The sequence below is a fragment of the Sceloporus occidentalis genome, unplaced genomic scaffold (assembly GCF_023333645.1).
Source record: "Sceloporus occidentalis isolate IW3139 unplaced genomic scaffold, rSceOcc1.0.p SCAF_1, whole genome shotgun sequence".
Classification (NCBI taxonomy): Eukaryota; Metazoa; Chordata; class Lepidosauria; order Squamata; family Phrynosomatidae; genus Sceloporus; species Sceloporus occidentalis.
In genome coordinates, this window is record NW_028316981.1 from 190,637,711 (window position 1) to 190,663,286 (window position 25,576).

The following is a 25,576-nucleotide window of genomic DNA, read 5'->3' on the forward strand; positions in this document are numbered from 1 at the left end:
TTCATTATTCCTGTGATTCCTCCGCATCTCTTTATGTAACAGGTATACTATAGGACAGGTTAAGAAAAAAGTGACTGAAGATTTGGTTTTGCATGAAGCAGGAGTCATAAAATCAATTCCTATTGGAGGAGACAGTGCTTTCCAGATGAGACAGTAGCCATCCCAATTATTTTATCAAAAGGATTTCCATCTTTCTGTAGCATTGTTTAGGCTGGCTGCCACTTAAAACCATAGTCCTGTACTTGCATTGCTTCCTTTCTCCTTCCCAGCTGCCATAATGTCTAGTGATAACCTGTCTATGGGCATTATTTAACTGTGCTGTAAATTTTACGATCCCTCTATCATTTGCTGCTTATTTGTGCTTGTGGGGCTCTCTGGATGTTGTTGAACCACATCTCCCAGTATTCCTCACCATTGTCTCTGCTGACTAGGGCTGCTGGGAAGTGCAGTCCAAACACATATTAAAGAGCTGAATGAGTCTCTGTGTTTTAGTGCAAAGTTGTTATGTCATGTGTTGGGCAAAAGAGATGAAGATACAGTGGCTGCCTTTGCAATCTCCAGTTCAACCTCAGTTTAGCTTCGTTTAAAATATTACAAATGCAAAATTCATTGTTCAGGATCCAACAGCAAGTACACCATTTGAACCAGGTCCATCAGTAGAACCTGGATGGATTAAATCCCCCTCTTTATGCACCTCCCATGAGCTCTCCATGGAAACCTTCCACAGCAGAATTTTGGTTATATAAAAGGCAGAGGGAGGAGAGGTAGAAGTAAGAGTGAGGAGTCTTGTTAAGGGAGCATGTGGGGCAGGGATCATATGGAGGTAAAGTCACTTCCACTCAGTTTTTCTGTTGAAGCTGTTTTTTATTGGTGTACTTGCTGTTGGACACGTACCAACGTTCGTTTCTGTCCGATAAAAGTCTAAATGAATACTGCAGTTTTGGAAAGTCTTTGAGTACACATAATAATTTGTGACAAGGATTTATTTCACTAAAGAAACCACAGAATGAACATGTATGTTTTTGACTCACATCATGTGACAGACGTAATGTATATATGTGGTTTTCTTGCATGGAAGGGTAATGACTATTTGAGAGAGAGAGAGATCTCTAAATAGATGTATTAAATTTACTTTATGGTCAGTAATTGGCAGCTTCTTACTTGAAGCTGTCTCCCCAATTAATGCTGAGACAGAAAAGAGACAACTTCATGAGCAATTTATGGTGTGGTTGTGGTGTGGTTCACTTGGGTATAACGTCAGGACACTCACAGAGCATCTGGAGGAGAAGCCAGGAAGAGCTAGGCAGCATCTTGGGTTGAATCATGATGGGTAAAATGGTATAAATGGTTCAAGTCCCCAGAGTTGGGTTAAAAAATGGCATTTAAAATTTAACCCCTCATTTGGAACTGGGCCCAGAAATGGATTTATCTTTGTGGATGACAAAGCATAGACTTAATGTGATCATATTAGCCATTCCCAGTCCACAGCCTATTTCTCCTGTTTTTAGACAACTGTAATTCCTCAACCATGAAGCAGTTCCACATGCAGCACATTTCAGTAACTGAAATGAGAGTTTAACAGTTGTAAGGCTAACTTTTTCCAGGTACAGTTCCAGTTGCTGTTGATATATTGATCTGAGCTGATAAAAGCATCCAATCATCCAAGCCACCTGTTTTTCTTGTGACAAGGAAGGATCCTAGAACACCCCAAGTTACACATCCGCTCCTTTAGGGTAGGGATGGGCAAAATGTGGTCTACGGGGCTACATGCAGTCCCAGGCTCATTTCTGTGGCTCTGAGGGCATCTCAAGAGTAAAAAAAAGTCCACGAATGTCCCTAATGCCCTTAAAAAAAAACCAGGAAATGAATAAGAAGTGACTTCTAGACACTTCCTGTTATTAAAATAAAATCTCTTGAGCCCAAGATGGTTTGTGGGTGGGTTAAAATATGATGTAAACACTACTCTCTTCCTCTAAACGGTATTTGGGCTATTTTGTGGTAAAAATGAGTGTTTTTTCAGTGAGGAATGTGGCAGGGAAATGTCTTCCTCCAGGGTCTCTGGCGCGGTGAACTGATGGGCCCCCCCTTGCCTCCCACAATTAGCTATTCCTGCTTTAGCAGAAGCGAATCACTCTCTGAAATCAGCAAAAAGTGAATACCATAGATCTGCATATAAACCAACTGCATACAGTATGGTTTTCTTTGCTGGACTGAGTCTCAATTTATTGGCATTCAGAACATGAGCTGTTTCACTTGTACAAATGAAGAAAGAGGTGGTAGAGAACTGAGTCATCTTCATAATTATGACATCTCAGATCATATCTCTGGATAATCTTTCTCAGTGGTTTCATATACCATATATAATCGTGTATAAGTTGACCTCGTGTATAAGTCCAAGGCAGGTTTTAGAACCAAAATTATGTATTTTGCTATGACCCATGGACAGGTCAGGGACTTAACAAGTCAAGGACTTGTTGTTCACCATCTTGAGTCCCTATATTGGGAGAAAGGTGGGATATAAGAAAATACAGTCAGCCCTCCATAGCTGCAAATTTTTTATCCATGGATTCCAACATCCACAGCTTGAAAATACTAAAAAAAAAAAAAAATACATTTCAATGAGCAAACCTTGATTTTGACATTTCATATGAGGGACATAATTTTATTACCCCACTGTATTCAATGGAACTTGAGCATCCATGGATTTTGGTATCCAATGTGGGGGGGGGTGGTGGTGGTGGTGGTGGTCTTGAAAACAAACCCTGGTGGACACCAAGGGCCCATTGCATAATAATAATAATAATAATAATAATAATAATATGGGTGCATAACAAACAAATCTTTTCATCTTCTTTTAAAAATGCACAGAGGGAACATACTTAGGAAGAGGTAAAGAGAAGGAGAGGATCTGTTTAAGGGGTTACAGTGTGGATTGTGTAAATGGCATTGCTGATCTAAAATGCCTACATCTATACAAATACACAGAGAGGAATATAAATAAGGAATAAGAATGTGACCTGAAAAAAGGGGGCGGTGGAGACAACAACACAACCTGCATTTATTAGGGACCCAGTGCAAAAGTAATGATAAGAGGCAGAGGTGAGAAGCCCTTCTTGGTGTGGAAGCAGCGCTTTCATCCCATTACCCCTCCCTTGTCCAAACTGGAAAAACAAAGGCAGCCCTCTCTCTTTCCTCACCTTCTTTTTCAGCCAGTGCAGTGTTCAGCAGTATGAGGGAGCCTGAATAAAGACTGTGGTAGCCTTTTTAAATAGGGGCTTACTGTATACGCCTCTCTGCAGAAGGATTGCCAAGCCTCACAAGGCTTATCTAGGAAGTCCCCTATTAAAAATGGCCATCACAGTCTTTCTCTGGGCTCCCCCACATTGCTGTTGTATGCTGCTTGATTCAAAAAGGAAGGTGATGAAGGAAAGAAGAAAGGAAGAAGGGTTTCTCCACTTTGGGCAAGTGAGGGGTAATGGAGTGTTTGGTGCTGCTTCCATGCCTTGAGGGGCTTCTCGCCTCTGCCTCTGGTCACTGCTTTTGCACTGGATCCCTGTTCTAGTATTGACCCATTTATAAGTCAACCTCAGGTTCTGGGGTCAATTTTTCATCAAAAATGTTTCAACTTGTACACAAGCATATATAGTATATGTTGAAAAGTTTATGGAGACTGAAAACACCCAGAGAAACCCAGCAGCACATCTAGCACTGAACAGAGCAATAATTCCCCAACACTACATCTCAAAATCAGTTGTCCAAGCAGGAACAGATCTGCTATAAGACTAGTTCCGCCATATCCCAGCCCACAGTCAACGATATTGAAAGCTACTGAGAATAAACAGGGTTTGTTTCCCTCTGTACCCTGCCTTCACAGATCATCCCATAGAATGACCAAAGATTGCCTGTACTAAAACCAGGTTCCCGCCTTCCACCAGGCATAGATATGTATCTCAAAAATGTGTTTCACCAAGAGTGTCTCACTGTCATCAGCCATGTCCTACATGAACCTCTCGACTAGCAAGAGGCTATCATCATCAACCTCCTAGACCATTACCCAACTGGCTTTGATAGCATATATAATTTCAGTTGTTGTAGCTGAACACAAAGCAGCTTGACTCTTACTGCTGTGGTCCCTCAGGAAAAAAATAACAGACATTGGGAATATCACATCCAATAAATATAATCAATGTCATGGGCTTGTTTCCCTCAACTCAAGCCCGTTAATGATCTACTTAGCACACATGCACACACACTTAAGATGATTCTCAGTTCTAGTTGAAATTAAGCCTCCCCCCTGTAACTTTTCCCCCTCATAACAACAATTTTGTTCTTGTAACAAGGATGTGTTTATTTTTCACCTTCTAAAAAGTGACATATTTATCAGTATTCCACTTCCTAAACTCAAGATTTTTGTTTTGTCTGATCCTACATTTCTTTTCTTTCATTCATTTTGGTTTGGCAGGAACCCAGAACATGCATATACATTCTTCTGCTAACTCTGAGACTGGTGTGTGTACATGGGAGGAGGAATAAGTAAATCGAATTGAGAAAATAATGTGAGGAAAGTATGGCTTTCACATGAAATACATTTCTGAAATGTACAGATAATAGCTGTGTTGTGCATTATAATTTTTCTGTTGGATGAGAAGATAGCAATCGTTTCCTCACTCCTGATATAGTAACTTGAAATGGCAGTTTTATTTTTAGGAAATGCACTGACATTTCTTTGACAAGAAGGGAGATGACCACAGAAAGGTGTGACATTTTGTATTTAGGGTTCATTGTGTTGCCGTACAGCTACTATTGCTTCCTTCCAGGGAAGATGAAAAGCAGAGCTTGGAAGTAATACTTTAATATTGATAAAGTTTCTCCACAGCATATTGCTTACTGGAACAGTGATCATGTTTTAGTGCTTTAAAGAGAATGTCAGAAGAATTGTACTTTTTGCATAGGCAGGGATACTATAGGAGCACCCTGCTTATATGTATGAGAGGGTTCTGTTTCACATGGGGAGCAAGTGGTGGTAGTAGCAGTGGGAATTGGAATCTCCTAAATCAAAATCCAGAAATGCTTGCTTTTTGGAGGATGAGCAGTTTGAACAATTGACCATGTTGTGGGACAGATAGTTGTCTAAGCCATCCTTCCCATGCTGGTTTGGTTCTGTGGGACCCCTTTCCTGAAGCTGGACATTTGAGGAGTAGATAGTTTAGAACCAGTTTCCTCCTCTGTCATGGCCTGCTTTTTCTTTTTCTTCTCTGCTATTGCCATTGGGGAATTTCCCCTCTTACTTTCATTGTCACTTTCCACTGAACTGTCAGCATAACTACGCCAGCAGAGCCAATCTGTCAACAGCAAGTACAGTTGGGCCTCCACATTTGCAGCTTTGACATTTGCAAATTTGATTATTTGCAGTTTTGATTAATATGTTCTCTCTAGGAATCTCTTAGTCTTCTAGTGCAGTTGTGCCAGAAATTTAACATAGAATTGTGCTAGACATTCCTAGAGAAAACACTTCTCTAGGCATTTGTAGGTCCTCTAGCATAATTCTGTGATCAACTTCTGGCAGATGTTGACCATAGAGTTGCAGTGGAGGACCTGGAAATTCCTAGAGAGGTGCTCTCTTAGGTAAAAAGAATAGTGTTTTTTTAATTTGTGTTTTTTTTACATTCATGGGGATTGTTTGCTTCACCCCTAATCCCAGCGGATGTGGAGGCACCACTGTAATGTTAGTTATTCTTTGGGCTAAAAGAGCATTGGCAGTAGTGTGATAACCATATGTTGAGATACTTTTTATTTGTAAGTATTGAGTACTGTGTTGTAAAATTAGATGTGAAAAATGTGGAATGCATTACGTTTCGCTGGGTAACTCTTCCATGCTCTGATTTAAAAAACAACAACAACAGCACTGCTTTATCACCCTGAAAAAAACAAATGGAATGCATTAACAGACCAGAGAAGCAGTTGTAAAGCAGTTGTTGCTTCTTCTTCTTTTCTTTTCTTTTTATAACTAATTCTTTTTATCACCATCAGCTCTAGGATTTTTAATAAGGCATCCCTGCTGGCTGCCTTAACTTGAATGAGGCTGAGATTGCAAACTGAGAATTTTCTCAGAGTGCCTTTGGCCAACTCGGATGCTCTTATATAAAGTCAAAATGTTTGTGGTGTTGAGATACAGGTACTGGGTTCCTTAGCAGACTTTAGCCTTATCAAATTCCTAACTTTGTCATCCTCCTGCAACTGTCATTGGTTATTGTTCAGAGGTCCGATTTGGGATTAATATGAATCTGGTTGGGAGCTGTAAGACTTTTCATTTCAGATTTGGCGCATATCCCATTTACATTTCTGTACGATCACTGGTTTGAGACAGTTGTTGAAATTCTGCATCATCAGCATAACTGCAACAGTAGAGCAGTAGTTATAGCTGATGATCCCCCCCACCCCACCCCCCAAAGAAAAAACTACTTTGACAGCATGACTGAAGTGCTTCTGAGGCTCTGAAGATTGGGACACTGGGGAATGTAGTATGTTGCAGTATGGTGTTTTAAGAACAGGCAGCAGGAGGCAACTGCTTGTCTCAGTGTGACCTGTGACTGGGAGAGCACTGCCGGTGTCATTTCCCATTGCATTGATCTGCCGAACCTCATAGAATTATGGAATCATAGAGTTGGAAGAGACCGCACGGGCCATCCAGTCCAACCCCCTGCCATGCAGGAAATCCAAATCAGAAGCTACCAGGCTGCAAGGATAGATTTTGGGGATCATGTTCAATCATTCGTGAGTCATGACTGTAAATGTGAATTCCCAGCAGTTACAAGATCCTATGTCCGGCTTACAATTTAGTAACTGCTAAACAGGACGTCAGTCTTTCTTTTTCTTTTGCTATAGACATTTATACATATTCTCTGTATGCATTTTCCACGATGTATGCATTTATTTGCACACTGTTCCTAATGAATACATTTTTGTATGTATTTCCACCCCTGCCTAAAGTGTGTTTGTGTGCATTTTCTATTACACACAGTTACAGTCATTCCCATTTTAAAAGTGTATACTTAATTTTGTGCCTATTATGTTTTTCTGAAACATATTGCTAACCATGCAAATGTGCAGATTTGTCAGGCATGTTGCACTTTCGTCTGGGGAAGGGCAAAATGGAGAGAATTTCAGCAAGAACCTTGACTCTATTCCAAGAGTAAGGTATACTTCATCTTATAACAGGGGACTGGGAAAACCAGGTCTCTGTCATTTGCAGTCCTTGTCCTAAGATGTATCCACACTGCAGAATTAAAGCAGTTTGACACAACTTTAACTGTCATGGCTCCATCCTGTAGAATCCCTATGTTTGTTGTTTGGTGAGGTACCTGTCAATGAGTTCGGGTGCCTCAACAAAATACAAATCCCAGGATTCTGTAGTATAGAATCTGTAGTATAGTATAGTATAGAATCATGGGAGGTAAAGTGGTGTCATACTGCTTTAACTCTGCAGTATGAATACTCCCCTAATCTCAAAAGGCCTCTTTTTGCTGTCTGGTCCTTTTAAAACTTCTGTAGTATATTTTTGGGTCTGTGACTGCAATAAATATTACCACTGCTAAAGGCTATTTGTAAGCACTCGGTTCCACCTTCTGGAGACGTGATTGAGATGTCAAGGAAAGATAGGTGGAAGACAAAGAGAAAAAGAGGCAACCCAGCTTCAGTCCTTCTCTGCACCGCTCAGTCTCTGGCAAATTATCCCTGAAGGAATATGACCCTCAAAAGAAAATGAAAAGTTCTCCTCCTTGTTCAAATGAAGTGACTTCCATGTTTTGTTTTGTTTTTATTATTCTACATACCAAAGAGTGCAAATATCCATCTTTTTTCTTTTTTTCCCTTATGCACACAAATGTACATGCACATCAACCTGTTTTTGTTTTTTTTTACTTCCTTCAGGGATTTTTTCCTTTGTGCTTCCTTTTGGGCTTTATTTGACAACTGAAATACTTTAAGGAGTAATATTTTAACAAATGTAATATAATTATTGTTTGGAATAGAGAGTTGGGGAATCAAATGTATTTTAAGTAAACATGGCTCCAAAACACACTGCAGGAATAATCCAGTTTGAGACCACTTTGACTGCCCTGGCTCAGTGCTAGGGAATTCTGGGGACTGTAGGGGTTTTTGTTTTAATACTTTTTATTCACATTTCTTACATTTTTAAAAAAGATTCACACAAAATGAAATTTCGTACAGTTCTCTTTCTTTTCTTTTGTTCTGGAATAGTTTTCAGCATTCTTTCATCTTTCTTGCTTCTGCAGTCTTTCTTCTTTTCTTCACCATTCCATGATTCTTTTCCTTCCTTATATCCTCCATAAACCAACATTCTTCATTCATATTAACCCATTTACATTTCATCCTATATTCATTATCCACCTAATCTTCCTCTCACATGACTTAATTATAACACAAAACCATAGTGCTTTGTCACCTTTATTACTCCAGTTTTAACTATCTTAAAAACATAATTCTTTAACATGTTTTCTTCCAGATAACAGGAACTGTAGTTTTCTGAGATATTTAGCCTTCTCTGTCAAAGAGCTCTGTGCCACAATAAACTACAGTTCCTAGGATTCCCTAGCACTGAGCCAGGGCAGTTAAAGCAGTCTCAAACTGGATAATATCTGCCAAGTGTTCTGGACCATGGTTAGACCTTCATTAAAAATGGGATCCACTATTATCAGCTGTTCTTTCCCCTATGAATTACTTAAACTCTCATTGTTTGCTTTAGTTGAATTGGTAGTTTGAAGCAGTAACTTGAATTTCATGCAGACTAAAACATTTATTTTTATCCTTCTCTCTCTGAGATGTGTGTGTGTGTGAATGAGAACCAGCGTGGTGTAGTGTTTTGAGTGTTGGACTACAACTCTGGAGACCAGGGTTTGAATCCCTGCTCAGCCATGGAAACCACTTGGTGACCTTGGGCAAGTCACACTCTCTCAGCCTCAGGGGATGTACAAACCCCCTCTGAATAAATCTTGCAAGAAAATCCCATGACAGATTAGCCTTAAAGTCACCATAAAATAGAAATGAATTGAAGGCACACAAACAACAGATACACACACACGCATACATTCTTTTAAAAATCTTTGGTGCTTAAACTTCTTTGAAATGTAAATACAATGTTGCATTGGTATAAATGTCAAAATGCCTAATACTAAAGATGCTTAATCTGAAACATATTTGTTGTTTGAAATATTATTCCCTGGTGCCCCATGTCATATGCCTGTAGAATGTTAAACATTCATAAAAAGAAAACCTGGCTTAGCTTTGTAGTGATATACATACCTTATAGAAGAGCAAAACATATATAGGGATTATAAAAGGAATCCAAGCATGTGTGGAGAAACAGAGCACCACCATTAGAATACTGAAGCAGTGTTTAATTTTTGTTATATATAAAGCAGCTTGGGAGAATGTGTTTATGATTAGTGAGTCCAGGAATATTTTTAAACATCACAGAATCCCATCAGAGCACCATAAAATGTTCAGACAGTCTTGAAGATAGGAACTACTGGCATCTTTAGGTTCGGCAGCCAGCCCAAGTTGTTGGCATGGGAAGAAGATGGACTCTCTTGGAAAGCAGAGTGAGGCGACTGCCTCAGGTGGAAGATATTAGAGGGCAGCAACATCCCCCCACTGGTCATTCACCTTAATCTCTCCCTGTCATTGATTTTTCTACAGAGCTTAGAAAAGTTACTTTAGGGGTTGGACCTCCAAAACAGTAACTTTTCTAAGCTTTATTTGCTAGTGCTGAAGTCAGATTCAGACGTGGGCACCATTTGTTTCTGTTACTTTAAGATGCAGCATGCCTTGGATAAAGATAAAGTGTATTAAATACTGGTATTTGGAACTGAACTGTGTTGAATAGTTGAAAATCTGGTTCCTTTCACCTACCATAGGAATGGACAATTGTGGGAAGCAAGGGGGCAGCATATGGGTGCATGGGGTTGAAAGGGTAATCTAACTTTCCCTGTCATATATTTTAAAATAATTTTATAAATAATTCATGATTTTAATATGATGATATTTTAATTGTGTTTTAATTTTTGTTGTTGTTGTGTGACTGCAAGTTGTTTGTGACATATGGCGGCCCTAAAGTGAACCTGCCATGATTTCCCCCCCAGGTTTCTTCGGATGAGGTTTGCCATTGCCATCCCCTGAGGCTGAGAGAGTGTGATTTGCTCAAGGTCACCCAGTGAGTTTACATGGCTGAGCTGGGATTTGAACCCTGATCTCCAGAGTCATAGTCTAGTGAAAATAAACTACACTATACTGGCTCTGTTTTAGTTTCATTATTATGTTTTTAGCTTTAATTGTTTGGGAAACTGTATTGGGTCCCACATGGGTAGAAAATCAGCATATATTTTGATGAATATGAATGGTGACATCAGAAGAATGGAGTCTATGCCCTGTTCCCAAAACAGATTCCCAAGAAGTATTCAGCATCATGACTAGCTAATATATGACTAAAATCCATAGCAGATTCATTTCCCCATGTAAGCCACCAGCTGCTACTGGTTCCAGGGGCATCCAGTCTGGATTCATAGCACAGCATACATGGAGAGGGCATTTAACTTTTTGTCCCTGATGTGTTCCTGAGCTGGATGGAGCACTCCCAACAGTGGCCATTTTACCCCATGAATTCAAACCAGATTGATTCCCTCCCATCTCAAGAAGCAGAATGTATATAAGGTGTACATGATACATTAATGAATTTCATGTTTTAACTTGAGTCCCAACTCCAAGTTATCTCATGTATGGTATATGCATATACAGGTATTCCAACATCCCCAAAAATCTGAAATCCAAGACAGGATAAGAGAGACTCACCTTGTGTTATGCTGTATTGTATTAAGTGCAAATTGATGGAATACATTGACTCACCCCTTTATTGGGCAATGGGCATAGGATCTTTGGTCCAGATAAGCATCTGAATTGGGCCAGTGTGGATGAATAAGTGGCATGTGCAGCAGATATGTAATATCCTCATATTTTTAGGTACCTGTACCAAATTGGGACAGTAATGGTCCTAGCCCTCTTAAGTAGTCCTCTAGAGTCTAGATACTGTCCAAGTTAAAGTGTATAGTGTCTGTCAACAAGAACAGATTAAGAGGATATTTCTCATATAATTTTGCATTAATTTCCTATGAGAGCATGCAACATGGTTTCAATAAGCCATGTTCTGTTTAGAGTTGCACTTCATTCTAAACCCTGCAATTGTTCAAGCCTGACTCAAAGTGACTTAAAACTCATCCTTTAACTCTCCCTGAAGCACTAACATGTTGTTTTATTGTCTGGTAAATAAGACCTGGCAGAGTGTCTTTGAAAGTACATTTCAGTAGTAGAAGAACTATGGGTCATCTATTCAAATTGGGGATGTCTGGAAAGGATTTTTTTTTAAAAAAAAGAAAGAAAATAAAGCCTTGCCACTAGTTTGAACTCCGTGGGCCAACAATTACCTTCCTGTTCTTTCAATAATGTCTTTGAGAAGACATGCCTCTTAACTGGAGTTGCCACAACCCTAACCCCCGAAACTCAACATGCTGAAGTAAAGTAAGTTCACAAGTTCAGTACTTGCTTTCAAGTTCCCATTTAGGATGGTAATGCTGAAGTTTTATAGAAGGGAAAATTCAGCACAGGCAGACTTCCCCACCATTGTGGTAGTGATACAAGTGAAGTATCACCAAGCAAGTGGTTCCCATTCACTTGGGGGTTCTTTTGGATGTACAGATGTACCTCTGTTAACAAAGCCTCTAATGAAGAGAAGCTCCTTTTTACAAAGTCATTTTATACTCAACTGGCCCTGTTTTTCCTTCCACCTCTGTCTAGAAGGAATAATTTTTAATGGGCATTGGGAGGTTAGTGAAGGAGAGCTAAATGAACATGGAATGTTGGTGTTGTATTGTAGCAGTATACTTGCAGTAAACACTGTGATAAAGCCTGAGCTGGAAAAGAATCGAATTCTACTCTAGCTGATCCTACTGAAGCTGTGTATGCCTGCCCACAACAGGCAAGGTGAACAGCAGCTGCTTCCAGATTTTGTAACTGACCATGCACAAACAACAAAACACAAAGCAAAAGGCAAGGCAATTCAGCTGCTTTCACCAGCTATGCCAACATGTTAAAGAAGCATAGATATATAATTCTGGCCAACAAAGTGGAAATTATAGAAAAAGCGGAGGCTGGTGAAAGAAAAGTCATCTCTGGATACATTTTGAACTCTGGAGACCAGGATTCAATTTCCGGCTTGGCCATGAAACCCACTGGGTGACCTTGAGCAAGTCACACTCTCTCAGAGGATGACAATGGCCAAACCTCTTCTGAACAAATCTTGCCAAGAAAACACCATAAGTTGCCTTAGGGATACCATAAGTTGGAAATAACTTGAACAGCAGCAGCAGTATTGTGGATTATTTTTATTGCTTTTGTTTTAAAATTAATATTTTTCCATGTATGATCTCAGCAGCCTTATGCTCCAAAAGCAATCTATAACTGATTTAGTACATAAATAAACAAGTTATACCAGCTGGCTATTATTTTACTTCAAATTTCAAGTAAATATGGTAAGAAGGCAGATTTTACTAACAACTCGTTCTGGTGTTTTCTTTTTTCATTCTTTTCTTTTTCCTTTTGTTTTTTTAATGGCTTGCACAACTGAAGATACTGTACTGAAGTTATATTGTTCTGAAAACTGCTGAGATCTAATAACTTGTTTTTAATAGGCTCCAAATGGCTGTCATGACAACTTTTAATGTTTTCAGTTGAGGCCAACAGTAGAAATAATTGGACACCGGAAACAAAAAGCTAATTCTTTTGCCTGCCATAGAATATTATGAGACATAACAATGCACAGCAGTCATTTTAATTACAGTGCTCTTTTTTTTAAGCTTTGGGCTTTGAAGTTCTACTGCAAACAGAAACAACCCTGAGCAATGGTTTTCTTTTAAATTGCTGTAATAATGACAACATTTGAAAAGAAGAAATGTGAAGCTGCTGTGTTCTTTCTTTCTTTTTTTTTAAACAAACTTCTCTGCTTCTGGATTTCTTCAGCTATGCAACGTTTGGTAAAACTATTCAATCATGATATGTGATTTGGTTAACATGCTTAGATGGTAAGAAAAGTTTTTTTAGGCGTATAAATTATTGGACTTTTTACTGCATGTTATGGATTATATTGAAAATTAGTAATACACTTGATAATTTAAATGGTCAAATTTCAATGCAGCCTATTAGATGAAAGAGATTGACTTTACTATGGAAACTGTAACTGGGATCCAGAAGTCTGGTTTACATACACCAAACTATGAGCCATGAGCACACCCAGAAGGGTTTAGATGTTTTGAATTTGAATGAAATATCTTTATTTTGCGATACAAACTACTTTTTGAAAGCCTCATCCCCTTCCAATATTTATGGCTGTTTTCTCCAAAGTAAATTCAGTGGGGCTTAGTCCTAGATAAGTAAACACAGGATTTGCAGCCTCAGTTCCAGAAGGAATTTGCTATCTGTGATGGAAGAATGCAAGCCTTCAGAAGACAGCTAGCCTCTCAGAATTAGTTGTGCAATTATTTGGACCATGGTCTCTTTGTATGAAAAATGCTGTAAAAAGGAAGTCTACCAATCTAGATTGAAATGGACAGTGCACAAACAGGGTGTCATTGGTCAAACTCCTAATCTAAATGTGAATTGTGTTTTCTCATCTCAGGGACTTAAAGCATTTCCTTATTTTTGTTTTGTTCTTTGACATACACAAGTCTCTTCTGTTTGGTTATGCAGGTAAACATTCAGCCTTCAGAGTGGCACCGCTCTCTGCTGCTGCCTCAGTCCTGGGCAGGATTTATGGAGAGAACATATCATGCCATTTTACAGGTATAAAGACTTGATTCCTCCCTGTAACCTTCATAATACAGGGTTGTGGGATTTATTTTCAAATCTGATTCAGAATGATTTGAGGAGAATTATCTCTTCCTGCCAACTGATAACTCTCTGATTAATTAGTTCTCACGTAAAGACTAAGGGGTTGGTTGTAGTTGTAAGTTCTATTGATCTCACTTTTAACTGAGAGTTGTATCTAGTCAGTTGTATCCTTCTAGCCTCTAACAGGGATGGACTGACCATTGGTCCCATTGGGCTGTGCTTGCCCTTCCTGTGCATGTATTTATATCTGGGTGGATGACATCCAGCCAGCTATGTTGACTGGATACATATGTTCAACAGTAATGCACCTTGTCTACTTTTCATCCAGCCATCCTTATTATAATCAGCCACCTTGACTCAAAATCAGTGGTTAAGATTTCAACCAGCAGAACAGAATCTGCTAATGGAATGAAATTCCCTTTCCCCCTATGCATCACTCTCCCCATCTGCTATGGAGGGATGAGGGACTGCCTGGAGCAGACACATTGAAGTGAAGAAGAGAGCAAAGAGAAATCTCTCTATGTGAGTGGAAGTCTGGTTGGATGCAATTATAAATAGAATCCTATGTCTGCATTTAACATACAGACATACGCACACAAATGGTTGTAAGAGCTACATAGAATCCAGGTATTGTCAAAGATCCCAAGATCCAGCATAATATCTTTCATCTCCAGATTTTGGGTATACAGGTTGAGTCTCCATTATCCAAAATGCTTGGGAACAGAAGTGTTGTTGATTTTGGATCTTTTTGAATTTTGGACTATTTGCATATACTGTACATAATGAGATATCTTGAAGATGGGACCCAGGTCTAAAAATGAAATTAATTTATGTTTTGTATACACCTTATACACATAGCCTGAAGGTAATTTTATACACAATATTTTTAATAACTTTGTGTATGAAACAAAGTTTGTGTGCACTGAACCATCAGAAGGCAAAGGTGTCACTATCTCAGCTACCCATATGGACAATGTTGGATTTTGGAGTATTTGGGATTTCAGAACTCTGGATAAGGGATGTTCAACTTGTATTAATATGATTGAATTTCATTCCCTACTTCATTTTAAAAAGATAATACAATATTAACTTTTTGTTTAGTTCAGCCTATTCCTTTCTTATGAGTAGTTCAAGGTGGGTTGAATTCATTTTAATCAGTTTTCAAAAGAAGTTTTGGAGAATACCATAATACAGGTATATGCATATGTTGGTTTACCCACAAGACTGGGATAACACATACCCATCCAAGTCTCAATGACTGAAGAGATAGCATTAGTAATGCAAATTCACCATACAGCTCTCATTATAATAGGAACCTGCCTTTAGAAATCATTATTTCCGTTTTAGAATCCGTTTTTAGTATCACATGATGTCAGTAGGCATACCACTTAAGTATGATGAATTACTGACAAGAAGCTTATTCTCACATACTTTCCCACAAAGACTTAATAACTCATATAAAACAGCAATTTTTAATCTGTAGATCATCTCGCCACACAGGTAGAAAAGGGTTTTTAAGAAGTCCCTTATTCCTATTTTCCTACTCTATTTACTTGGGAAACTTTCTTGTAGATTTTAGAATTGTGATCTAAGAAATGATGTTTCAACAGAGACTATAAATTTTCTTTTTAACTACTGTAGGTAGATGAACTATGGGAAGAACAAATCACATAACAAATTATTTTTAATGGTATAGGGAGATTTTACTTTCCCAATATCATTGTGATTCTAATTCCCAAGCCCACATGGCCGCAGAAATGTCCAAATATCCAAGAGTGTTAGGCTCAAAGACAATGAATGCCATTAATGGGACTAAGTGATTTTATATAGGCTTATGGCATAAGTACATCCACAATCCTCAAAAAGTAAAAACTCAGATTTCATCACTTAACACACAGTTTATTATGCTAGAAGGCTCTATAAAGGGCAATTTGATGTGATTGTAGAGTGGACCTCAGGGGAAAGGTTACATCTGTTATGCAAGTGTTCCCCATAGAAATCTTTGGATTGCTACCTATGTAAGGTCTCCTGCTGATTTATGTTGTGATTGTACAAGGGAAGGCAAGCTGAGTTGGAGATGCAGTTAAAGCATGGAAAAGAGGGACCTGAAGAAGTGCAATACAAACAATTTACAGCCTGGCTCTGGTAAGGGAATGCCTGTCTGCTCCTCGTCATTTGAAATAGTGGTGGGTAAGTAGGGAAAAAGCAAGGAGGGCAAAGGATTCAGAGTTGTACGTTTCCCTGACTGTATAAGTGTTAATGATGGAAACCAGATATGATCTTTTGCTGTAAAAGGAAATAGCAAAGACAATGTATTGTAGGTAAGAAGACTTTATTGACTTACCAGCAGCTACTGTCCTTTTTCATCTTGTACTTCTTCTGGCTGGAAAATGATGACCATGGGGAGTGGTGACCTTTGCTTGCTTTGCTTTAGTATAGAAATCTCTTTCTGAGTGTCCAGGTGATGAATAGTGATGGAAAAGGTACTTTTAAAAGACAGCATTAATATGACAGTGATGCTAAACCTTTCATGTCTTATATAGAGTGTTCAGCATAGCTGGGTGTGTGGGTTATTTTTTGAAAAAATCTCTCCTGTCACCATTAAAATGTACCCAATTAGTTTGCCTATGCATTCTCTCTATCTCTCTTTCACAATATGTGTGTGTGTTTAATCGATTGAGCCTTTAAACCAGGGATGAGAGTGATGTCACCTTCCACTTGTGGTTGGACTACAACTCCCAGATTTCATTACCATTGGTTATTCTGGCTAGAGTTGCAGGAACTTGTAGTCCAACAACATCTGGAAGGCTGCATGATTTCCACTTTAAAACATGTCAAAAATGATTAGTTTTTCTTGCTGTCTAGAAGCCAAGACTCATAATGCATGGCACCACAATAACTACAGAGTGCTCAAAGAATTTGATCTGTACTGTGAAAAAACAAAATTGCTTTTGTACTAACTATAAAGCTGGAAATTATTATACCTGTAGACCTACGCATCCACAACAGGAACCATGTTTATCTTACAATAAAGCCTCCTACTTCATTGTTGCACTGTGGGTATTCCATTGCCCCTGCATTTTCTATCCACTTAAAGTCAGTTTAAAGTGTGGCTGGTTTCCAGTAGTAGATAGAAAGGTCTGGTCATCTTTGCAGAATGCAAGCTCTGTTTATTTGTGCTTGTACTTCTTAGCAATAAAAAGCCTAACTGATTTTATTTAGTTTGTCCATGTGTTCTGATTGGTACTGTTTTAAATGGCTTTAAATCGTTTTACATAGCCTGGTTTTTGACTGACAAATTAGTTAATATATTTTTAGTCTTTTAAAATTACTGTTATTATTTATTGTCTTATTGTGAACCATCCTGAGAGCTTTGGATGTAGGGCTGAATGTAGTTATTTTGAAAGCCAGCATGATGTTTGAGCATTGGATATGACCCTGGAGACCAGGTTTCAGTTCCCTAGTTGATCATGGAATACCACTGGGTAGCCTTGGACAGGGCACACTCTCTCAGCCTTAGAGAAAGGCAAAAACAAATCCCTTTTGAACAAATTTTGCAAAGAAAACCTCGTGTTAGGTTCATTTTAGGATTGCTGTAAGTTGGAAATGACTTGAAGGCACACAGCGGCAACAATAAATATTGCTGGATTTCTTTATTTTCATTATAAACAGAAACTGAATGTTAGTATACTGATTTCCCTCTTCTTGGGGCAAATTTCAGATGAAATTAACTAAGTACAACAGGCCCGAATAAGTACAGAGCATAATCCTGAGGGCCATTTCTATTTATTTATTTCCTTATTTAAAGAGATGTATTACTTTTCTACTCTAACAACAACCAGGTTAAAAGCAGAGTTACCTTCAGACCATCCCAGGAATATAACCCAACTCTTCTTTGTTTCTTTGTTTTTAAATATGGAACCAAATGTTTTAACTGACCACCTGAAAGGGAACAAGGATGAATCCAAATGAACCTACTCAGGAAGGAAGTTCCACAGTCATGTTGTAGCGACAGAAAAGGCACAGTTCCCTGTTCCTTCTAAGCTAGTTTATCTTCCTGAAAAAACAAAACAGGACTTTTGCAGAAAATTGCAAACTGCAGGCAGGTTCATTTTGGAGGAATGAGTCTTTCAGATGTCCTAGTTTCAGGCTGGCTAGGGGTTTATAGGCAAGAAACAAAACCTCTAAATTAGGCCCAAATGCTGGCAGGATGGAGGAATAAATTTATAACAGAATACTGCAAATCCATCACCCCATTAATAAGATCTTGTTTGCCACTCCTTTCAAAAACTTTGAGGCTATCTAAAGGCTTGTGGATACCCAGTGAAATGTATACATTGTTTTCATTAGTATATCCATACCAATGCAATAACATGACTTTACAGATATTGCTTCTTGTTTTCCTCTTTTAACAGGGTCAGAGATATGCTGACTGATGTAATCAAGGGTGCTTCAAAGTAAGATTTTTTTTCTTAACAAGAATATTTTTTTATAAGATCTGTTTTCTCATTCAATGTAAAATAGTCTGATTACGGTAGGTAGATTCCCACTTTCTTGGTATACAGGACATTCTAAAAATGAGTTTAATTTGTAACATCCAGACATCTTTCCAAGCTTCAGCCTGGTGAGCCTCTCCTCGCAGAACTTCCTGCTTTTTGTTATTCTGAGCTGAAACCCTTTACAAAAATTGTTCGCTCTGCTTACCTGAAAAGCTAACCTTGATATGATTTGATGTGTATAGCCAAGTTTTGAACCAAAATGTACTTCTGAAGGCAGAGCTTGGAAGTAACTACCAGTAGTTACAAATTAACAGTTTTTTTCAATTAATTCCTTTCCCAAATAATTGATCCATAACTACATTACATTATGACAATAAGTTATAGGATAAGTTTTTGCTGTGTAACTGTAAAATGTCAGAAGCAATCTGATGTTTTACTCTTGAACACCAGATGGAATCTATAACTGTGTTTAGTCATTTATGACCTACCTGATTATTTGAATTCTGTTCACCCTCCTGCCACACACATTTTGCTGGTGTTTTCCCCTACTTTCATTTACAACTGATGAATTGCTTTCAACAGGGAAAGCCCAGTGGTAAAAGGAAATTGTCTCCTAGCCTTAACAGGTCTTGCAGTTGTTGTAGCCAAACATGAGAAAGGGCTTTCTTCAGACATGGAAAAACAGTTTGATGTGAGTTAAAGCTCCTTTATCTCTATGTCATAATGTTCAACACGCATACTTAAATATGAAGTCTCTTCTGCACTGCTTTTGATACAGAATGCAATCAGATAGGCCAGATTTAAATTAATTTGTCTGAAATTTTATTGAAAAATGGACAGGTTATTAGTTAATAAAACTTAGTATGATAACTGGCAAAATGTACACATTTTGTCTATTAAGATTTCAGTCTAAATCATAACTGCATAGAAAAAAATTCCATTGACATCAATATTTCTGTATACCTTCTGTGTTAAAGTATTTATACCCCCAACTGATACTTGGAGACTGTTTTCCTCCCCTCCCTTTATTACTTTGCAGTCTCTATAATTATGTCCAATATTAAACATTGCTAAAATTTGGATAATTTCTGCCTTTCGAATAACAGAAAGCTTCTCAGAATTGGGGCAATAGCTGTTGAATTTTTGTTCTTAAGGGAAACATGTCCTGAAGTTAAAAATAAATGGGCAAATATTTAGTTGAGTTTGGGCTATTAGGTTCTTATGACTCTTTTGTTGTTGCCTTCAGACTGAGCCAGACTTTCTTTTGACAAAGCACTGGATCTCCATGGTGATTGATACGCTGCTTAGCATTGTAGATAGTCATTATCGCCCCAAAGGCCAAGTCTTCCCATGGTTTTACCAGGTAGGTCTGCATACATTTTACATGGAAAAGTTGAAATGAATGGTTATTGCACCTTGTTATAGGTGGAGAAGAAATAGGTTTGAATTTCACAGTCTTCCTTGGAACATGAACCTCTCCTGCATAGGGACAGTGTGAGGTGACGCTGTGGTGTGAAAGAAATGAATTATTGGGAAAGATAATGGAGTGAAATTGGAAGTGAGTCTTAAGTTGGGTGAGCAGCAGTAGACAGGTTAGAGGTGACTTGGAGCCAGACTACATCTTGCAAGCAGCTTGAGGCTGCAGATGTCAAAAGGTCCATCACCATTTTGAGTTCTGTCCCTCTCCTTCATAACATTTGGGATCCCCCGCCCCCCCCCCCCCCCCGGGGTATTGTAGGTAGATATAAAGCAAGGCTAGGATAATTCAGAAACTGACAGTGTTGTGACATGAAGAATATGATATACATGGGTAAGATTTTTGGGTGATAATTTTGTTTCATCCTCACAGGATGAAACAGAAAATGAATCTGGGATGGATAACCTTTGGACTACAACTCCCAAAATCCATTACCACAGGCCTTGTTGCGTGGTACTGATAGGAGTTGTTGGACAAAATGTCTGGAGGGTCAAATGTTGCTGCCTCCTGCCTTAGATGAGGTCCTTAGATCACTTTGATGGACTTCCAAATCCAAATTGAGGGCAAGGGCATTATTTTAATATCTTGCCCAAGCCTGTTGATGATAGGGTTACCTGGAGGTCTCTTGTTCATGGAGTCGACATAAATCAAAAGTGACTTGATGGCACTTAACAAGAATTGGTTGTGGTTAGTTTCAGACTGTGGAGTGAATGTAACCAGAGGTGACTTTTGGCCCAGAAAATAACAACAGTTCAGGCTCTTTCTTCTTAGATATAAGAAGAGAAGTTCATTTAACTTCAGGAACAAATGCCACTTTTTTTTCCTTTTTCTGGAACTTATTATTTCTGATTTCTGGGAAGAGTGGTGAGCAGTTGTATATATTTTCAGAATATGTCTCTACAGAATTGGCCATGGGTGCACAAGCAAGATTGTAATATGCTGCTTCCATAGTTCTACACACTTCCCCCTTTCTTCATATTTTCCCACATGGGTTTGGAGCATAGGTTGTTCCTTTTTGTAGCTTTTTTGTGCTGGTAGTTCTGAGGCAGCAATGAAGGAGAGCTTCTTTACCTTACTGAAATTTTGAAACCAATCACTCTGTTTCCTCAGTTGAGATATAGGATTGTTACAAAGCTCCAGGTAAATCAGGTTGTCCTGATGTACAAAGACTGTGTGTGTCTATGTATATTGTTCTACTTAACCTAGTAACTCTGTAAGGATAGAAGGGTGAATGAGAGTTGGTTTGTTATTAGGGTTGCCAGAGATAAAACTGGAGAGGGCTTTTGTGCCTTTAATGACTGTGTAGAAAAGGGAATTTCAACAGGTGTTGCTTATTACATGCTGCCTGACAAACAACATCAGCTGGAATGCCTTCTACAAAACCATTAAAGGTACAGGGGCTGTCACCAGTTTTCTGTTTGGCAATCCTGTAATTGTCACTACTGCTCCAGTAAGTGGCTTATTGAAGACCTGTCACCAGATGTCACAGGGGGATTTGCCAACCACACGTTCAAATGGGCTGTCCACTATGGAAGGATCTCCTGCTTTGACATGATCTTCTTGTTAGTTGGTCCTGAGTAGCTGCAGTAGTATTCTGTTGATGAGTGAAAGTTTTTAACTTGCCAGAGAGGTACTGTACATCTGGTTGTTAATTGCCTGAGGCATCTGGACACCAAATTGTTCCCAAAGGATTACTTGAGATACCCAGCATGAATACTTCAAGCTGTATTGCACTCTGTGTGTGTGTGTGTATTCATTATAAACAGTATGCTTTCCCCATATTTATGGGGATAAATTTCACAGTTTTCTCACAAATGTCACTTCCCTTCCCAATGCCTCTTGTTTGATTTGGTATCTCTTTTTTATTCCTAGCTATCCATTTCTGTTTGTGTTTGTGTAATCAAGTCATCATACTGTTAGCGTGGGGTGGGGTAGGGGTGATATTGTGTTTATTACGATGTATACCTATACATGTATACTCAGAAGTAAGTTTGATTTAGCTCAGTGGGGCTTTGGTAAGTATTATATGATTGTAATCTTAATGTGTATTTTAAGGTTGTATTGCTTTGTTTACTCACTGAGAGGAGGGAGGCAGAATTTGGCTTTTTCTCTAAATGATATAACCTTCCTTGAGTGCCCAAAGTAGGTGTGTGTGGGGGAGGATTACCATTCAAAAAAACACACATACACATATATATTAAAATCTTGAAATGATTATTAATTTTAAAGCCCTTTAATCACCTTGAATTTTGACTTCTCTGCTAGTATTGCAAATATTTCAGCCCTTAATAAAGCTATTCTATAGGTGTAGAATGCCCCCACCCCGCAGACTTTAAATTCCAGTAAAGCTATAATTATTGAATTAATTAACATTCATAGTGACATTTTTATTTACATGTACACAGGAACAGGATCATTCAGTCCCATCTGGGGTATTTTTAGGCGTAGTTCTATTTTCCATCTAGAAAACACATTAATTGCATATTTCAGGATTTTAAAACATAGTACAGTGGACCCTTGTTATACGCTGGGGTTTGGTTCCAAGATCCCTCGTGGATAACAAAATCCGTGGATGCTCAAGTCCCATTAAATATAATGACAGAGCAAAATGGTGTCCCTTATAAAAAATGGAAAAATCAAGGCTTGATGTTTGAAATGTATACCTTTTTTGAACATTTTCAAATCGTGGATGTTTGAATCCGTGTATAAAAAAATCCTGTATAAGAAGGGCCAACTGTACTGATAAGCAACACTGTGGGCAATTGTGTTGTCAAATAAAGCACAGTTCAACTTTTGCTTATGTTTCTTGTTTTCCTTTTCTTAAAAAATAATTCCTAGAGTGCTGTAAATTATAATATCCCCCCCCCCCCCATATAGCAAAAGGAATGAGATCAAGAATTTTTTGGAATTATATTTTGTCTCCTAGAAATCCTACTCTGGTGAAAATACAGCGAGTGCTATTGCTCGGTCCTGTGCAGCGACTGCTTTGTCTCTTTTGGTGCCTGTTTTTATTGTATCCTACAAGGAAAAGGTTGAGGAAGTCCTGAATTTACTGATTGCTCTGTTACCTGGGAAACCAAATGCAGATGAGTCTCAGACTGTTCAAATTCACATGGGCCTTGCTTTGGGGATGTTTGTTTCACGGCTCTGCAAAGAGAAAGTCAGGTATGGATTACCTTGTACAGCAGGTGTGTAAATAACTCCCTTCCCCATGTGAGACAACAACATTATGCAGAGTGACATGTTTAACTTTCTGCACATAACAGTTTTCGAGGCGCTCCACAAGATTATTTCATTCTCTTTTATAAATTAGTTGCTTGGTCCACCAGCTTCATCAGCTTCTCCAGCACTGCAGCTTTAAATGCTTTTCACAGACTGATTTCAGGGTTCTTCTCATGTTACATCCAGTGTGAAAAAACCACTGATTGCATTGCCCCCTTCATTATGTCATGGAAACTAGAATGGATAGTTTAAATAGATCTGCATTTTTTTTTGCTCCTGGGACCTTCTGGGCTAGCACAGATTAACAAAAAAGTCATCCCATGAAAAACTGAATTCAGAGTGAAGTCCTTTTCTGTCTGTATGTGTAGGTTTTCTGTATACTATGTGACCCAAACGTTGGTTTATTTTGCGGATGACTAGGACATCCAAGAATGGCAGTTTTCCTTCCTTTTCTTTGAATTGGATGTTGGGGTACACATACAGGTAGATACCTGCACATGAACTCCAACCATCACTCAGGACAAAAAAGAAGCACAATAAAAACAATGGTAGACCAGGCAAAACGGATCTGTGAACCCCACTTCTTGGAAGATGAACTGAAGCACCTGGACTGGGCTCCACAGGCTAATGGTTACTGCAGCTGAGACATCAGAAGGGCTGCCAGGCCCAGAAAAACCCAGAGGAGGGAAGACAACCACCCACCCAAAGGGAAGGTATTTTTACCATACATCAAAGGAGTCACAGACAGAATAAGGAAACTGGTGAGGAAACACAACCTTGAAATGGTTTACAAACCGACGAAGAAAATCCAGCAAATGCTTCACTCAGCGAAGGACCAGAGAGACCCTCTCACAGCCACAGGAATTTACCGCATACCATGCAGCTGCGGACAAGTCTACACAGGGACCACCAAACGCAGTGTGCAAACAAGAATCAAGGAACACGAGAGACACTGTAGACTGGGTCAGCCAGAAAAAATCAACTGTAGCAGAACATCTTACAAACCATCCTGGACATAAAATACTGTTTGAAAACACTGAAATTCTGGACCATGCCAACCACTACCATGTCAGGATGCACAGGGAAGCCATTGAAATCCACAAACACCTGGACAATTGCAACAGGAAAGAGGAAACCCTTAAAGTAAACAAGGTTTGGCTACCAGTCCTGAAAAATATCAAGATGAAGACTCCACAAATGCAAATGAGAAATCTCCCAGGGTCAGGGGCTTCCCAGCAGACAATGAGCACTAATCAAGCAGACACTAATCCTCCTCTTTTGCATTAGCCTCCCAGCCTGAGGCCTGCCATTAGCAACAGAACAATACATATGCAAATTACTACTGCATGCCCAGGGTCACACAGTATATACACTATATACCCAACTCCTTTCCAGACAAGCATTCTCTGAAGATGCTGGCAAAACGTCAGGAAGAAAGTCTTCTAGAACATGGCCACATAGCCTGAAAAACCCACAAAAAACTATCCTCTTTTTCTGTTTTTTCTTCTTCAAATAAGAGATGTTGGTCCACAGTGAAAGAGAATTAACATGTCTTGTAAAGCTGAATTTCTCTAATGTGACACTGCTCTCAGTGGTGGCTGGCTATTTGTGTAAGTTCTGTGGCTATGTCCACACATGTTGTGTAAATTGTATAGTCTGGTGATTATCATCTGGTAAAGCACATGTTAAAAGTTGTTATTAGCAGACTATTCTGAAAAAGAGAGAAGAAATGCAAATGAATATGATGCAAGTAACAATATTATTTCTTGATTTTTTTCAAAATTCTTTTAGTGATATATCTGATAAACAAATGAATCCCTTAATGATGAAGTCTCTGAATGCATTAGAAGACTGCTGTTTTGACACAAGTCTAGAGTACAAGTAAGTACATAGTATAGTAGTCAAAGTTGTGATTTGTGGTGTAGATGTAAATATGGAATGAAGGGCCCTACATTTAAATGTCTATTTTGTGATGGCTGTCCTGGCCTCAGACTTCTAAAGAGCATTGTGAGCATAAGATATATCAGACTAAGCATAATTTTGAAAGAAATGTTCTTGGACAAAACATCCTAGTTTGTGTATGCAGTCTGCTGGTATTGAATACTATCTGAAGAATTAAAAACATATATATTCACACAAAACATGCAGTGGGATGGGGCATTGAGACAGCATCCTATCAGTCTTGCACCTGCGGTGGATTCCAGATGAGTTTGGAACACAATTCAAAGTGCCTATTGAAAAGCTCACAAGCTTTTTTTTAAAAAAAGATTTAACTCCCAGGATTCCTCCAGCTACCAAATTACCATACCTATATGGTGATGTGACTTCACATTATGTTCTTTTACCTTGACTCCCACTTATGGCAGCCATAAGATCCAACTTACAGTGACACTATTTTTTCTTTGGCAAGTTTTATTCAGAGAAG

At 38.7% G+C, this 25,576-nt stretch overlaps 1 protein-coding gene across 2 annotated transcripts in view; it reads left to right on the plus strand.

Moving 5' to 3' along the window:
* The window catches only part of FOCAD (focadhesin), a 150,801-nt gene that overhangs the window by 88,582 nt on the left and 36,643 nt on the right, over positions 1–25,576 (plus strand). For both annotated transcript variants that reach the window (XM_089487868.1, XM_089487874.1), the window contains exons 22-28: positions 13,813–13,905; positions 16,010–16,098; positions 18,369–18,410; positions 19,035–19,143; positions 19,699–19,815; positions 22,856–23,094; positions 24,943–25,032. In XM_089487868.1, the coding sequence (XP_089343994.1) occupies positions 13,813–13,905; positions 16,010–16,098; positions 18,369–18,410; positions 19,035–19,143; positions 19,699–19,815; positions 22,856–23,094; positions 24,943–25,032 (779 nt within the window). The remainder of the gene's footprint in view (positions 1–13,812; positions 13,906–16,009; positions 16,099–18,368; positions 18,411–19,034; positions 19,144–19,698; positions 19,816–22,855; positions 23,095–24,942; positions 25,033–25,576) is intronic.